Source organism: Phyllostomus hastatus, unplaced genomic scaffold, assembly GCF_019186645.2.
Source record: "Phyllostomus hastatus isolate PE091 unplaced genomic scaffold, TTU_PhHast_1.1 phas_contig_34, whole genome shotgun sequence".
Classification (NCBI taxonomy): domain Eukaryota; kingdom Metazoa; phylum Chordata; class Mammalia; order Chiroptera; family Phyllostomidae; genus Phyllostomus; species Phyllostomus hastatus.
In genome coordinates this window covers 58104261-58121929 of record NW_025333857.1, presented here as the reverse complement: position 1 = coordinate 58121929, position 17669 = coordinate 58104261, and the positions used below count along the sequence as shown (strand labels likewise).

Below are 17669 nucleotides of genomic sequence, written 5' to 3'. Positions count from 1 at the left end.
GGTAACAAGGGGCTCTGATCCCGTACTTGCTTTAGAAGCAATCTGAGTGTGCCTTTTCCAGATGCGGGTCTCTTAAGAGGGCTACAGTGGACTGAATAGATTTTGTTCTGTTCTTTTCTGTTCCTAAGAACTTTCAACAGCAAACTTGGTTTTCTTGCAATATCAATAACAGAGCCAAACACTTGGCTCTGAATCCTAGATCTGGGGATACTAACAACTTGATTAGCTAGTAGGTTTCCTTATGCAAAATGTTTATTTATGCAAAAATAGAGCCAGAAGACTGCCACTTCATCGCATACAAGAAGAGCGATCAGTGTATCGAAACTCTGATTAGGAGCAGCTGCCCTAATGCAAGGGCGGGGAGTCCAACCTGGTTGGCTCTCGCCAGGTGGCTGCCTGGGTGTCAGAGTTTGCACAAAAGAGGCTTCCAGCCTCTGCCCATGAAATGAGTTAAGAGTGGGCTCTTCACCTCTGTGTGTAGGCTTTCCCTCTAACATCTGCACGTCGACACAAAAGGCACATGTAGAGGGCGCTTAGAAAACATGCACCGGCATGGTGCACACGCAGAGTGGTTCCATGTGTTCTGCCCCCTCCACTCCAGATGCCAGGGGCCCGCTCAGCCCACTCCCACAAAGCTGCTGATGCCAGGTGTGGAATTACTGGGGAAAAGAAACAGCCATTTTCTTAGCAGGAGGCTTCAACATGGTCGCAGGTTCCAAGATTCCTAAAGTGTAAACTCCATATTGTAAGTGGGGCTGCAAAGGGCCGGCTGATGTGACTTAGTGGAGAGAGACAGTCCTGTGGGCTCAGGGAGGAGCTCCGGCGGCGGGAAAGTCTGCAGCAGCCACTGGGGGCCAGGCACATCCCATGGTGCGATAGGAAACCAGCCCAGCCAGGCTCCAGACTAACAGAGGAGCTGGGTGCAGATGCCAAGGAGGTAGGTAGAGACTCCAGAGACAGCCTGGGATACACCGAGAGAGCCGTCAGGTTGCTACAGGAGTGTTTGCTTTCTTTACCTTTCTTTACCGCCAAATATTTTGAAAGCAACATTGAGTTTCAACTGCAGAAATTCTTTAACTTAGTCAACCAGCGTATGAAAGGCATTAAGTCAGCCTGGAATTCTTACTGTGAACCCCACAGCATTCAAGTTGAAGGTGACCAAATAATTTGTCACCCAAACTGGGGCACTTTTTAGGAGTGAAAGGGGACACTATTAATAATGACACCAGGACAACAGGCATAAACCAGGACTGTCCCAGGTAAACAGGGTGGCATCCTCCACTAAGCCAAGCTATTTGTGACCTAAGTGTAACCAGGGGGAAGACGCAGTCACCTCAATAAATGCTAGGGGACTGAGGCCAGCAGACTCCTAGGAGGTTGGTGTGGACCTCTGCGGCTGATCCCTGGCTCATGGCTGTGCAACAATAGTCCTTAGGTCTCTTATTGGAGAAAGAAACCACAGAGCAGATGATTTCCTTCAAGGTCAATGTGAACATCATGTGCAGTCTTCAGGGTAGCCGTGTGGTTTTTAACTGTCATTTTAAATGGCTCTTTCCTGCCAAACGGTACAGAAGGCTTAGTAACAGCCTCAAACTCACTTAGTCTTCTGAGAGCTGAGTAACATGTCCAGGGACTGCCCACAGCCAGCGTGGAAGGAATACTATGAAGTACCGTCATAGTTCTCGAGAGAAACATAATCCTACAGAGCAGGCCAGTGATGGGAGAAATCAGCTCCCTGGTGCCTGGGGGATGACTTCAGGGTCCTTAAGTCCTCCTCCCAGGCTTGCATGGTCTTTCCTGCCACCGAACATCTCACGCCAGTGAGCTCGAACGACAGCTGGCAGCAAAAAGACCCGTCCCTGGCATGACCAGTGCTTTTGAGAAACAAGGTGAAACCCCAACCCCAACTCCAGGCATATTGAACCACATGTGTGAAAATCGGTTTTGGGGCCACAATGCTGGCCGACACCTGTATGCACATCCGTGCCTGAGCCGGCACACCGCACGCCACGCTACGTCCACCCTCGGAGAAGTGAAAGAGGAAAGGAGAAGAAACTTACACTACTATCATCCATTCTCTCGCGCCTTTTAGATTTGTGTGTCTCATAGTCTTCCATGAGGGTCTGCATCAGATTCTTGGGCCGCTGGGATCCGGCAGCCTCTTCGAGGGCTAAGTCAGGCTGCGAGCTGGGGCCTTCAGGTGTGGGGGATGGAGGAGGTCTGACTTTCTCTATTTTCCCTGCAACAATACGAAGAGAACACCCTTTCTAAGCTTGTCTGCTTGTGACTGCTTTCAAAAAGAGCAGAAAGCTGGCAAACAAGCAACCTCTGACGTAGAGAGCGGTGCTAGGACAACGGTACGTGCAGGACATCTCATTACAGGGACCAGAGAACTTGAGGATAACGTCACAAACCTTCCAGCAAGGACCTCAGGGACCCCAGGGCTGAAGCGTCAGACCCAAGAGGCCCGTTGGGCACTTTGCAAATATAAGTCAGCCAGACAGACGTGGGTTCCAGTTGTTCTGGGACACGTGTTCTATGACAGGTGATAGAATTAGACTGTGACGTGATAGCATCGTTCAGCCTTAGAGACCCACTTCTTAGAGATGAAGAAAATAGAGGTTGTGCAAAGGAGGGGCTATGCTGGGGTCACTGGGAGCCAGTGATGGGGCCCAGGTCCCCTGGTTTCCTCGCCGGGCTCTTTCTTCTCTGTCAAAGGCCACCAGCTATCACCTGACCTGCCCAGGCTTTAGGCATGGACGGCAGTACAGTGCTGTAAAACCTTTGAAGGGAAACCAGGTTCGCTCTCCCCAGGTGGCCCCAGTCTTGCACAGGCCGGCTTCATTCATTCACCCTACCTGCCCCGGTCCTAGAGCATCTGGACTAGAGGCCCCCTCCCGTCCCCCAAACCCCAAGGACTGAATGCCCACAGAGACAGTGTGGGTGCTGCAGAGAAGCTGTGCACCAGCCTGGGGAGAGGTGTGGTCTGAACTTTGGGAATGCCTTACAGGAATTCTCAGATGGGGAGGCACTCCCACTGAGACCCTCTGCTTTCCTCCCTCTCGGGAAATGCCCGGGCCTGATTTCTGGCCCATTGAGCGGTGGGTTTAATCACCACAGAGCCCCAGATGCACCCCGAGATGTATCTCCTTACAGATGCCACAGTCAGGGTTGTTCCAACGACGGCCTCTGCGGGAGACAGGGGGCCCGTGAACAGGGAACGTGGAAAAGCACGTGGAGGAAGTGGGGCCATTGGAGCCCGCCGTTTGGAAGCTGCCACGGTTGGACTGAAGACCCGTCTGGCCCCTTCCAGTCCCCGGCTCAGGGGACTCCTCTTTCTCCGTCTTCTTCCCCAGACCTTTAACTTGGGGACTGCCTTATCTAGCCTGACTCACGAGGGAAGCCTGGGGTCCATGTCCCCGCGGGGGCTGCTCTAGCCCCTTTCTGGGCACAGCTGCTTTCGATGGGAGGGGGAGAGCCCCCAAGAATTCAGGAAACCCAGGTTTTCATTTCTGCTTTCCCAGGAACCAGCCATGCGGTGGGCCATAGACAATCGTTTAATACTCCCACACTCATCGCTTCAGTTCTCCTAGCAAGAAAGTGAGGATTTTGGAAGAAGTTGTCTTTGAGGTCTCTTCTGACTCACACATTTAGCTATTCTATCAACTATATTTGGCAAGAAGATCAACCCTGATTGACTTAAAGAAAATGCACGGCCGTCACATTTGGCAACGAGGTGGGATGTGGTTTTCAATACACAGGACGGAGCCCTCTTTCTGCGAGAGCCACCGTTACATGAGTAACTTACGGAAACCCGTTGCCTTGACCTAAATTACCTGGACCATCTACAGAGAGTCCTCTGATATTAACAGCAAGGTAAAACATATTTGAGTTCCCATATTCACTAGCAACGATTTCTATTTTTTTCTTATGGAAATTAAGGAGTGCCATAATGACTCCCCATCAACTCCATTAAACACTTACTGAGACTTTACCACACCTGCTTCATCTATCCTTCCTTTCTCCTTGCCCCCTTCCTAATACTGAAATATGTTAAAGTAAATGCAGACCTCAGGGTAACATCACCTCTGCATAATTAAAATATAGCTCTGCAACTTCAGATTAACTTTTTGAATGAAGGTTTGAGAAAGGACACCGCACTGAGGTGAGCATGCAAGCCCTGGAGCCGGCCTGCTTGGGTTTGAACCCGCCACTTAGCAGCCAAACAACCTTGGGTGAGTTACTTACTGCGTGTCTCTCTCAGGTCCCCCACCTGTAAAGTGGGTGTGACGATAGAGGTACCTACCCCATACAGGTGGCATAAGGACTAAGTCAAGACTCATAAAGTTAATATTTAGAACAGCAAGCATCCAATGTATCCAGTTACTATATATATTTGGAATCTTAAAGAATAATGTCTATAGAATGAGAATGAGTAATTTCGTGGATATGCTGCATAAAATGTTTACAATTCTTCTGGAACTAGAAATAAACACTGAATTGCCAAGGCTGGTCATCACGAGTTACCAGTTGACCTCTTAAGTGTCCAGATCACCTCCCAGCAGCCATGCCTCCAGCCTCCAACTTCTAGAAAGCATAGTCTACCTTCCCTGCCTCCCCCTTGTGCACACGCCACAGTCGGTCCCTTGCTCCACAGCACTCGTTTAGACTTCTGTGAAAGCTCTTTCACCTGCTGGCTTGTACCATATCTTTCTGTTTAAGCTTTTCTTCTCAGTTAAGCTGTAAGGTCACCTGAGGAAGGGGACCATTTCAATCATCTATGAACGAACCCCTTAGTTCATCTATATACAAACTCCATGAAGGCAGGGCCTTGTCTGCCCTGGTCACTGCTGGATCACAGCACTCACTGTGGTATTGGGCACAAAGTAGGAGCTCAAGTTTGTTGAGTGAACCAGTGAGCCCATGATGAAATACACACAGCAACCTCTTATTAAATGCTTGTGGATAGGGACAGAATGCCCAATACACAATCTGAGGAAAGAAAGAGTTTCAACGTCTTCACCAAAGTGTTTGAAACGGAACAGTCTCAGTCTGCAGAATCACAGGCCCAGTGGCTCTGTAGTAATAAGCAGCACATTGAAACGGCACTTCACGTATGGGCTTCACATTACTCCGTCCTCCCAATAGCCTTGGGGTGCAGTCAGGGTGGCAACCACGCCATCTGTGAATGGTTCAGACCACGGAGGCTCGGACGCTAATGCCAGCCCAAGTTCCATCAGCTAGCAACCATCAGAGTTAGGGCTGGTCTGGGAGCCAAACCGAGTTATTATGGCTAAATTATACTGAGGGGACATAGGCTGAAAGAGAACTGGAAAGAGGGCAAAGGGTTAATAGAGAGAAGTGGTTAACCGTTAAACATGAGAGACATTTCCTGCTTACTTCTTTGTATTCTAGCAAAACCACCCGTCTCTAGAGCAAGTTTTACCACTGACAGACACTAGAGGTCACAGGAGTAACAGGGAAGAAACGCTGGGTTAGCAGGTCCAGGGCAGTTGCTTCTGAAGAGAAAGTAGCTGAGGTCTCTGAGAGACCCAGAGACACCAAATAACCAAGCCCACACCAGAGCCTCAGGCAAAGCTGTCACAGATCTCCAGAGAAAGGAGACATGGCACCCCATCCCCACCCCAACCCCTCGATATCGGGGGAGTCAGCTCAGCCAGGCTTCTCTGCTGGGCCCTGTGACCTGCAACACCTCCCCCCATGCCTGCCACCAACATGCCCCAGTCCGGTTCAAACCATGCACTGGTTCCGTGTACCATTCCGTGTGCCATTTCAGGAATATGCCATTTCACACAGACTGCTAAAACAGGGGGACCTGTTCTGCACCTACCGTCCTCCTCAGAAGTCTAGAGTTGGCGGTCCTCACAATTAGGATGGTGAATAAAACATCTAATGCTCTTCCCTCAGTGGCATACACCTGAACACCACTACGGTTTGGGCCTCAGGGATCACTGCATGAATGTGACACAAATGATCTGTCCCACAGGCTTGGAAAGCCTATCTCATCCTTGTCTGTGGCCTCGGGGGCCCCTTGGAATTTCTTGGCCTCCAGGACAAACCCTGTTAGGGTCCTTAAACAGTGATGCCATCTCTGGTCCTCATCATCGCACATCTCACCCAGCACTTCCCAGGATCCCCAGGCTCCACGCCCACTGGCCTCATCAAACCTGCTCTCTTTTTTGCTTCTTCACCTGGTGAATGAATGCCTCACAGCTAGCTGATGACAGCTGAACGGGAGCTCCACTTACAATGGCAAACATCCCGCCATCTAGGTTCTCACGTGGGCTGAACACTCTACAGAACAGCACGCAGAAGGACCCCAGTCACACTGTCCCTGGGAAACCACGCAAAGGGTCTAAGAGTCGCACAGACCTCAGGGCGGACCTGCTGGTCTCACCCAAAGGCTGGGGCCTGACACTCACAGAGCGGGACGCGGGCGCGGCGTGAGCTTTATGACACGAGGAACCAACAGAGCAAAGCTAGGCTGGAATTCTGAGAGCAGGGTAGGAACAGTTTCGAGTTGATTTTATAAACATGGTTTTGTTCAAACGATTCCATCGTCGGGGGAGTTTTAGACTGAAGCGTTCAAGGTGCTCAAGGGTAGGCAGCTTCGCTTGGCTGAGATGGTTCCACAGCTGTGCTCCCCAAACTGAGCCCAGTACCTAAGTTTTGTCAGACATCACTCAACGTTGCAAACAGAAAGCCATCAGTCACATTCACCTGGGCATCACTGGGGTAAAGGAAGCTTTGGAAAAAATGAGAGAGAGAGATTTCTTTACCAGAGGACTTCTCCAAGGCTTCAGTGCTAACATGGCCGTACATCTCTAATTCAAGGATGCGTGTGCAGCCTCTCTCAAGTTCATTAACCTGAGAACCTCACTTCACAGAATTCCCCACTAGAAATTCCCACAGAGTTTCCTTACCTTAAGGAAAAGTCTATGGCACATCATTCTCTACCGAATACCAGTTAACCAGCTCCCAAGGAACTCCACCAGTTCAGCAAGTAAGTACAGGCACCACACTCTCACCATTGTGTTTTTTCAATAATTACGCATTTGCAAACAACCAAGATCTCTGACTACAGGAAAATGGGGAAAGTCGTTATGGCTCATTCAGACGACGGGGTATTTACTTGGCCATTACATATCATGGTTTAGCCAAATTTAGAAAAATAGTTAGGGTTGTGGGAAAATCTTCAAAATATATTAAAAGGAGAGAACAGGTTGACAAACCAGATATATTGCAGTTGTTTTAAGAGTGTAGGCTCCAGACCCAGACTTCCTGGGTTCAAATCCCAGTCCACCCCGTATTAGCTGTGTGAAAGACAGCAGAAGTGTGTGCGTGGTGCGCGGCGACAACTCCACCCGCTGAGATGAACAAGAGTGTGTCTCGTGGTAGGCAGGGTAATGGCTTCCACAAAGATGCCTACATCCCAATTCCCCAAATCTGTGCATAAGTCGCCTTATGCGGCAAAAGGACTTTGCAAATGTGATTAAGTGAAGGGCTTTCAGATGGGAAGCTCATCCCGGAAATGTCCAGTTAGGCTTCAGGTAATCACAAGGGCCCTTAAAAGAGGGAGCTGGGTGAGGGTGGAAGAGGAGGAGAGAGATCTGAAGACGTTAGCTGCTGGCTTTGAGGGAGGTCGGGGCCAGGAGCTGAGGAGCGCAGGTGCTCTCTAAAACTGGAAAGGGGAAGGAAACGAACTCTCCCCCAGAGCCTCCAGAAGGAACACAGCCCTGCTGACACCTTGATTTGAGCCCAGACAGACACCACCTTCATCTGCTTGGGCTGCCCGAACAAAACACTGTGAACTTGGCGGCTTAAGCAACAGATTTATTTTTTCCCTCACAGTTCTGGGGGCTGGGAGCCTGAGATCAGGATGCCAGCAAGGTTGGGTTCTGGTCAGAACTGGCTTTCTGTCCTGCAGATGGCTGCCGTCTAGCTGTGCCCTCATAGGCAGAGAGAGCAACTGAGCTCTTGAGTGGCTTTTCTTGAAAGGGCACTAATCCCACGGTGAGGACCCCACCCTCCTCACATCTGACTCTAACTGCCTCCCAAATGGCTCTACCGCCAAAGGCCAGGCACACTGGCAGTCATGGCTTCAACATATGAATTTGGGGGTTGGAGGACAAAGCCCAGCCCATGATGGACACATCATAGACTTGGCACCTCTAGAACCATAAGACAGTAAGTGTGTGTTCTTTTAAGCCACTGGATTTGTGCAGTTTGTCCCAGCAGAGGTAGGAAACAAATACCAACATAAACCCAAACTGCCTTTCATGCGCACATGTGCACAGAGAAAAACAAGACAGGTGGTGAGCAGGGCAGGATTGTGAGTCTCTGTGGTTTGTACCCTTATTCTCCCACTTTTTTCTACACTATGCATGAGTTAATTTTAAAATATAAAACAAATCAGAAACATTTTTAAAAGGATTATTAGTCATGCTCAGAAAAGTAGAGAGAGCCACCCACTCTGGCCTTCACGAACGAGGCAGATCCGGGAGCCTTCCCTTCATGGCAGGCGTCACACGCTGGGAGGGCTGACGGGCTGCCGCCTCCCCGGGGCCCCGGGGAAGCACTGGTCACGCCTGGGGACAGCGGCACTGGCAGGCTGCAACGCTGGAATTTCACTCTGAACCAGTGAGCATCGCCTCCCATCGTGAGTGGAAGAGAAACCTAGGAAATGTGAATCTGATTTCCTGTTTCTTTTTATAAATAGAGCACTTTCGGGGCCCGAGAAAGCAGCCAGGCCTTGGCTGCACGTCTGGATTTCCTGAGCAGGACGGATTTCCCTGGGGCATGGGTGACAGGCTGCACTGGCGGGGACAGAGAGAACACCCGAGGTCGCTCCCACCCAAGGGAGCTGGGGGGCGAGGGCTGCGTGTCCTCTGGACACTGCGTCTGCGGGAACGGGACTTGGTTCCAAACAGCCGAGGATGCGGATTCCGAACGTTTAGAAGAGGAACTGGATCAAATAAATGCTTTGATTTGGGTGATTATTATATTATTCCATGTATATGGTGTCTGAGGTCCTAAATCAAAGAGCCTTTGTTTCTGCACTTTTTCCAAAGGAAAAGAAAAAGCCAGCACCCACTCCCGCTTAAAAAGCAAACCGAGCCGAACAAAGACGCCCACCCGAGGACATGCCTCAGCTCGGGCCGCCTGCGGTGACCTTTCTCCGCGCGGCGTCGGGGCGAGGGTGCCGACATCAAACACGGCTCTCGGGTCCCTGAAATGAGCTCAGGAAGAAAGGAGCTCAGACTTGCATTTTCGATTTCATTTCCTCGCAGTAAAGGGAAGATCCTGCTGTCAGGCCCGGCGGGCACGGGGCCTGTGCCAGGCACAGCTGTGACCCACGCGCCACGAGCCGGCCCCTGGTCCTTTCATCTCCTCTGAAGGCCCCGGGGTGGGAGGATGGGATGGTATGAACCTCCCGATGATAATAAGCCTCACTCAGAAAGGACAAATTCCCCGCCTGGCGAAACAAGCCTGAGGAACACACAGATATTATTAACTTAATGCTAAGTTGGGGTGTGTGGATCGCGTTGCTGACATGGGGCCGTTCTTTCTGGGCAAAACCGGAGGGCGAAAACTCAAGGAGGAAAGAACTCTGCTTCTCCAGGGGAAACCCAGGTCAAGACCAAAACAGAAAACATTTCATTGAAACGGTAAGAGTGAAAATGCGGTAAAAAGCAATGTGCTTACCAAGACCTTTTCGTTCAGCACATTTCCACCCACAGGGTGGGCTTAGCTGTGTGTGAAGATGATTCCCCAAAGAGAAGAAAAGGGAAATCTTTTATGGTCACAGTACTTGTCATTTCACTGTCGCCCAGCACACTTTATATCGGACTTGGTTTTTCTGAAATCACGGCTGATGATTGAAAACTAATTCCTGAACCCCGATTTCAGATGAGGGACTTTAATGCTAAGGAAGCCACCGGGAGAAAAAATCCCATCCAGAAAGCCATTTTCTGATGCAGGTGCTGCCATTTACCTCAGGGGCACAGCAAGCGACTCGCACGTCATTCTGCTGAGGTTCTCTAGGATTTTCCACAAAACCTACCAGCAACTGTAGGTTGCAACCTCCACAACCACAGCTCCTTCTCAGGAGCCTGGTGTGCCCCAGGTGCTGTCCACACTTACTGATGGGGCTGGCCCCCTTCACTCCCGTTTTGACTGGCGAGGACACAGAGGCGTAGGCAGGTAGCAAGCAGTGGAGTCAGGGTCCGAACTCTAGAAATCATTCTAGAGAAGTGGCTGTCACACCGAGGCCCGTGATTTTCTTTGCCCAGCTCTTTCACATGAAGTGTGAGTTTATGTTTGAGTGAGAGGGAATGGCGATGATGTCAGGTGCGGACAGCTTTTGGGAAACCTCGGATGTTTACATTCAAGGTCATGAGAAATAGCATACATTACAAGAAATATGTCGTTTTTTAGGGGAATGTATATTCTTTAGGGGAATCTAAAAGGCCCGCTCGGCACATTCTCCCCTCCACCACCCCGGCCCCTCCACCCTTTAAGTGGCAGCTTATTCACAAAGATCAAACAGATCTGAGACGCCCTTCTCCTTAGGGAAGTACACAGTGAGTCACCGCGGCGAGTAAGAGACACATCACATCCTGCCCTGGACTCCAGCAGTCACAGGGGGACATCCTGTTCCCAGGCCTGGCTTTGATTAGCTTATACTTCTTACCAGGGATCTTGCAGGAATTAGGTCCTTTGATTCAGCTTTTCTTTCTGAACTCGAGATTGCATCTTTCTCTGCATGGGGTGAAGTCTGACGTTTCAGAAGCCACTGTCCTGGGAGTGTGGAGTAGCCATGTGGGGTAAAAGGCGAACAACAGGGACACTTGGTGGTGTCCCCAGCAAGGCACGGGCTCCACTAGGCACTGACGCAGACACCCTGGACCCATCGGAAGACCCAGCACAGTGAGCAGTGACAACAGAACCTGCTTACAGAAGGGAATGCCACTACTGAGAGATGCGCACACTCCAAAGTTCTATTTCCCAGACGCATGACCATGTCACGCTTGTCACAGAAGAAAAGACAAGAGCCTCCACCTTCTCAGGACGGCTTTAACCATGGCAACTGTCCTTCTCAAACCACTGAATGGAAAGTCCAAAAAGAACTTTGAATTCTGCAATTCGAGAAGTCCCAATTTCAGAACATCCCTTCGCCCCTTGCCGGACACTGCTCCAACCTCGTCTTTTCTTACCAATTCCTTCCCAAATGCCACTTTAAAACAAATGAACGTGTTTTGGGGGTTTGGATAAACAATGTCCAGGGAGGTTCTGGTCCAAGGCTGAAGGACGGCTCTCAGAGCCACAGAGAACAGCGGAGAGCGGCCGTGGCGCTCCACGGCCACCAGCGAACCAGCCTCGTCGACTTTGGCCCCACGCCGCCAAACGCATTCAGTCAAGGGGGTGAACACGTATCTCTGCTCAGCCTCAAATTAAGAAACTGATTCCTTGCACACAGTTCTTTCAGAGATTTCAGGGCATGAGCCTGGGTGGAGTGGGTGGCTGAGCCCCTTCCTGGGGGTGAACTCTCAGAAAGAACTCAGGAGAATGCCCAGGCCAGCTGGCCTGGGCCACGCCAGTGCCTCTGTCATCAGCTCAGATCTGTGGATAGCACAAGCTATTCTGTCCGTTGTAATCTGGAGCACTGGAATTAAGTTCTAAACGGACAAAGGAACCATTCTGGGTCACTGGGGTACCACTGTCTCACAGCCTCTTGGAGCACATTCATCTGCCCTGGTAGAGGACTCCAGAGCTCTAAGAAGGAGGAGGGGCAGGAAGGAACCTCAGGGGTCAGGCCTGAGGACTGGGGGTGGGGGGGCAGAGGGAAACTGAGCTCAGCCACCTCACAACTCACAGACCTCAAGGACGGAGGGGCAGGCTCCACCGTAGAAGGCAAGACAGGGCGTGGAAAAAATACAGACGTTGGAGTCAAATACACCTGGGCTGGAACCTGGCTCTGCCACTACCCGGGCTGGGTGACCTGGGCCAAGTTACTTCGTCCCTCTGGGCTCTGGTATTAACTCTTCGAAGAGGAGATACTATTGCAAGTCCAGGATCCCTCATGCACAATTCCAAAATCCAGAAAAAGCTCTGAAAACCAAGTTTCATCATAACTTATTTGGCAGCAAAACCTGACATGAACCGGAATTAGGCTCTTCATTGTCTTTCTTTATCTCACTTGATGTGACTAACCTTAAGTTTTATAGCAGGAGTCGAATTTCGTGACAGGGGCCATCCCAGGCCCCTGCTTGAGTGTGTTACACAACAGTATATGCTGTGAATTGCTTTTCTAAGTAACAATATGTACTCTTTATGGCTCTTCTACAATTAGAAAAACTCTGAATATAGCGGGCCTCAAGGGCTCAGATAATTTGTATTACATCTGAGAGGCCTGTTGTGGGATCAAATGAGAAAACGAGTGTGAAGTAAGTAGTCCAGTCACAGCCTTCAGGCCTCGGTCAGCCACAGCTACCCTGATTAGGCTCATGTCACCAGAGCATGTCCCGGAAATGTGGCAGTAGACACAATCCTCTGTGGGATGCTATCCACAGAACAAGTCACCTCACTCTGCTTCATGAATACTGGGTTCACATACATTTCTTTTTTTTTTCGGGGGGTGGGGGCAGGGGCAGGTTAGGACTTTGCCTTTGATATCCAAAGATAGCAAAGGGGAAAGAAAAAAAACAGATCCAGTCATTAATCTTTATAATAATGTGATGGTCAATGCATGTGCATCGTAATTCAAACTGATGACAGAAGTTGAAACTCCTTGGAAATGTTACATTTGTAATATAAATAGCTGTCCCCTCCTCCCGCCCATTGACAGACACGCACGGACACTCTAAGTTATGGGACTCGAAGTCCGCGCCTCCTCCCCTTCACCACTCCCTGCAGTGTCCCACTGGGCAACTTACTGGACTCAATCGAGCAACACCTGGCATACAAAAAGAAACTATTTCAAAAAACGAAACGAAAGATTAAAAAAAAAGCAAAGCAACAAAACCCTCACTAATCACCTAGCTAACTGGGTTTCTGTCATGCCTAGCACTTGGAAGTGAAACCAGGATATCTAATAATAAATAGGCTATAGGCACTAAAAAGAGAACTGTCTGTCAACACCCTCCATTTGAAGAGGCCGAAATTGTTAACTGCAATCAAATGGCTGGGTCGTCCTCCCAAACTGACTCCTCATACACTTCCCAGCAGCGTGTGGGTGATGCCTGCGAATCAGGCCTGTGCGTGTGCGGAAGCCCTTTCTTTATTCTCTGCCTGTAAGCACACCGATGAAAGGCGCACGTGTGTTCACTCTCGGGACTATGGCCTCTCGCGTGTCATTTGGCAGGTTGGCGGCAGTGGCACGCCTTCAGAGGTGCGCACCCAGAGGCAGAGCTCCGGGGAAGCTGGTGGAATGGACTCGTGACAGCAGGAAGACTTGGGGTCCCTCAGCTCCTAGGTGAAGGCAGGACAGCCTGGAGCCATGTGGGGGTAATTTCCCCTTTGAAAGTCTTCACTGGCTTCCCACCGACCACGGGATAAAGTGTAAAAGCTGGACCCTAAAAAGCTGTCTGGCTCCAACCAACTTTGCTTTTTTTCCCACTGTCTTCCTTTAGCCCACCCAGACCTTATGTTCACACCTCAAATGTGCCATGTTCTCTATTCTTGGGGGGCCTCTGTAGGTGCTTTTCCTATAGAAATTGTCCCTGGAACAATTTCCCCCACCCCCTGAACCTCACTTCTTCAGTTCAAAGCCGAGATGGCAAGGGGGGGCTTCCCTGGTCCCCACGGTGAGGTGGTCCGCCTTGTTTTTGACTCCCACAGGTCCTCATGCTTCTCTGTCACGAAATTACCACCTTTGTGTGATGTTGTTTTTCTTACTGAACTCTAAGTTCCCCAGGGCAGGGAGCTGCCTTGCTCACCTCTGTATGAATAAATGGAACATGGACCTATTTGAGTGGAATTTTTTCCTCTAAGAATCACATGAGGATCAATAAGATAAAACTTCTAGACAATTTTTTTCTAATAATTGGTCTTTGAAAATTACTATATCCCTTTAAAAATAGAAATCCTATCATCCCCCATCTTTCAAAAGGAAACTAAAAGCAAAAATATGTGTCTTTTCAATAGCTGGGGTATGGGTGGGGGAAATTTGTAGGTTTCTCTTTCCTTATCACGTCCTGGCTTTCAGTAAAATTCACTTGAGGGTTTAGAAATTCCAGCATGTCTCCAGCATGATTTTCACCAGAGGGGAAGTTAAAAATTGTATTTTTTTCATCACCTAACATTAAATCGTCCATCTGAGTCATGCAACAAAGCAACTGAGTCACCGCTACTGGCACCAAACATGGAGTAGGGCATTAGCAACATCCCCACTCACAAAACCGAAGTTGGAGCCAGCGGTTCTGACGCTGGCCATGAATCGTCCAGTTTGGCCACTTTGAGTGATGCGTCAGCCTCCTCCCTGATCATGAACTTGGAGGCTAGCTAGCCAAGCAACACTCCAAATGTTCCCAGGCATAAACTTTGCATTTAGTTCATTTTAACCCATGTTGCAATCCGGGGAAGCCCTGCCACCTACTTTGAATGTTTTAGAGATAAACATGAAGGAATGAGGTGCACAGACCTGAATCAATGAATAACCATCTTACTATAAAGGGGAAGACATCAATCCTATAGGGATGGGATATGGAAAGGAGATGAGCATGAGTGTGGAAGGAAGTGCTGGGAAACATCAGTTCTGGCTGCCGGGATGCTGAGGGCAAACTTTAGGACCCTGCCTTATTTTAGGTCTGGTAGGGAAGACTGACAGACGACAGCAGGTACTAGGGAACTAGGGGGCAGTGCTGACACGTCCTTATTTTTGTCCATGTGCTAGAAGTAAAGTAAGGGGGCCATACGGTGAAATGAAGACAACTGAAAATACCCATTGAGCACATGAACTTCAAAGAAGATTCTCTAATGAAACAATGTGAAGGCGGCTAGCCAGGTGGAGCCAGCTAAGCTATACCTGATAGGAGAACCATTGCACATGCCTCCCGTGCGAGCAGAAGGGGCTGAGGACCGTGAAGAATCTTCTTCCATCAGACCATGGGTTCTTATGAAGGCCATTTAGAGTCACTTATCTGAGGAGGTTCTCCAGATTGGGCTGAAGTCAAGTGATATGAAAAATTTTTCTAGGATACCGTGCAGAATGCCCAATTGGCATCTTGGTGCTAACCCAGCCCCACTGTTAAGCACGAACAAAAACCTGTGTTAGTTTTCTCTCTCTCAAACACTCAGCTGACCATTGCCCTAAAACCTAGAGGGATTAAAGAAGTTATCAAATCACCAGCCTTCTCCTTTTCCTGGTCCCTTCTCTTTCCTTCCTGAATAATTTAGCCCAAAAGCCATTAAGTGGGTTTGGACAAGACTGTGTCTCCAGTGGGGGTGGCAGGAGCCACAGTGGCCCTGAGGGGTATGCTGAAGCCAGAGCAGGGTGGGTAGGGGACAGTGGTGACCCAGCACAGGATCAACCATATAATAAACATATTGAGGATGATAGGAATCAGGTATCCAGTTATTAAGAAGAAGGTTTAAATATGAAAGAGAGAAAATGAAACCTGTGGTATGAGATTAGAATTGAAGATATGTGTAGGTGAGCTCATGGTTTTTAAGACGGATGGATGGATGGAAGGAAGGAAAGAAAGAAGGAAGGAAGGAAGGAAGGAAGGAAGGAAGGAAAGAAGGGAGGGAGGGAGGGAATATTCTTTAATTCTGTCCATTGAGAGTACCTGTGATAATCCAACAGCAATGAGCACACGCAACAGCTGGATCTTGGTCTCTAAACACCGTCTCCACTAGAAGAAACTAGCGCTCCTCAGAGAAATGGCTGATTTCAGGGCTAGAAAAATGTAAGATGAGACTGGACCTCTCATGGTGCAAGTAAGGACGTGCCCAAATAGTATTGGGGATGTGTCAAAAGGACACTGAAGCTAGCTTGAAAGGGCTCCCATGAGCTCTATCTGAATAGATTAAGGATAAAAATAATAATAGAACTGCACTATAACCCACTGACTATAATAGGAATCCATGAGACCATAATGATATAAATAGACCAATGAATAAATTCAAAGTTTTGGGGGGAGCAGGATAAAGATTACATAGTACCAAAGTACCTCCCTACAAAATACATACTAATTACAAAAGGAGAAAATAAACAACTTCACTGTGCAGAAGCCTGGCAGACACTCCCTCGATCAAGTAACCGAAATCAGTACCACGTGAAAAAAATTAACATCTGTCCCCACAATGGGACAGACTGACACGATGCACTGCCGGACTGGACCCAGTGAAAACACGCATTATTTCTGGAGCGGTCCTACCCGGGATGCATCCCTTGAACGCCATCACGGGAAAGCGTCAGACAGACCCAAATGCAGAGACGGTCTACATGACGTGGGGCTGACGGAGTGTCCTGCTGGTGACTTCCTGGCAACTGGTTGAGAGTAAAAACTTGGAAACTTTTCTTTAGGTTGAGACTGTTTCAGAATTTAAAACTTAAGAACAAAAAGAGTCACCCTGTGTCACTGTAGATTCAATGGGAGCCAAGTGTCAAAATGGGGTATAGATTTGGGGGACCGATTTAAAAGCCAACAATTATACATTAGGGCAATGCTTTTAAATTCTCTCTGGTAAAGAAACACTTTTCCCCCAATCTTTTGCAGGCCAACGCTTCTTAAAACTACGAAGTCCCACCCTTGGATGTGAGGACAATATCAAATTGCTACAGGAGCTTTCAAAAGCTTGCTCTCACTGTCCGTAACTGCATCAGTGTAGCCCCATAACCAACTCTTCACAGACTAGCTGAGGCCACACTCTCAGCAGCATCCCTCTGTGGTGGGATATGTGGGTCTCCAGTGGCCATGGTACCCAAATGGGAAATAAAAACTGGTCACACTGTTACCCATAATGGTAGCAATAACAATTACTGTTACAATTGGCATTAACCACTATACAAAGTATTCAAGAAAGGGACTGCCCAGCCAATGGGAGAGGGGACGAAAGACCTGCCTTTTTGTAGAGTAACTCAGCTGCTCTAAACGGGTCACAGGACACAAAGAGCTGGGGACCACCCTGAATTCCAATGTAATTGCCCTGTGGTGACTGAAAGCAAACCCAACCACATAGAAGAGGGACAATAGCATCTTCTATGGGTCAATCTATGACATCAAGTCACGACTGCCATTGTTGGGAAAGGACCTCGCATTCAGAAGGGGTTAGTAGAGCACATCCCCCGTATCAGATGGGTTTGATTTAACTCACACTCAGGGTGAAGCTGCTGACTCCAACAGGCCACATGGGCTCCACGGGCCCCACAGAGTCCCTCCCTCCACCAAGAAGCAGCCTCTTCAGATAAAAGAGAACAATTCTCGGCGCTAAACAAAGACCACAGCAGAGTGACGAGCAAGGAGCTGTCGCATCCTCTGGGAAGTGCCTAACACCATCGGGGCTCAGGCTTCTTGCAGAGGACACTCTGACACTCCCGCTGCTGCATGCTCCGAATGCTGAAGTCCTTGTGCTAGTGGACCCTGGACACATTGCAGCCACACACAGAGGAAGCTCCACACGGAAACCTGTAAGGTGACACCAAC

General features: G+C 49.2%; 1 protein-coding gene across 7 annotated transcripts in view; it reads right to left on the bottom strand.

The window, feature by feature from the left end:
* PALM2AKAP2 (PALM2 and AKAP2 fusion) overlaps window positions 1-17669 on the bottom strand; it is a 307871-nt gene that overhangs the window by 10840 nt on the left and 279362 nt on the right. For 6 of the 7 annotated variants that reach the window (XM_045840285.1, XM_045840286.1, XM_045840288.1 and 3 more), the window contains one exon: window positions 2061-2239. The exons of the other annotated variant lie outside the window; for it this stretch is intronic. In XM_045840285.1, coding sequence (XP_045696241.1) covers window positions 2061-2239 — 179 coding nt within the window. The remainder of the gene's footprint in view (window positions 1-2060; window positions 2240-17669) is intronic. 7 annotated transcript variants of the gene reach the window in all.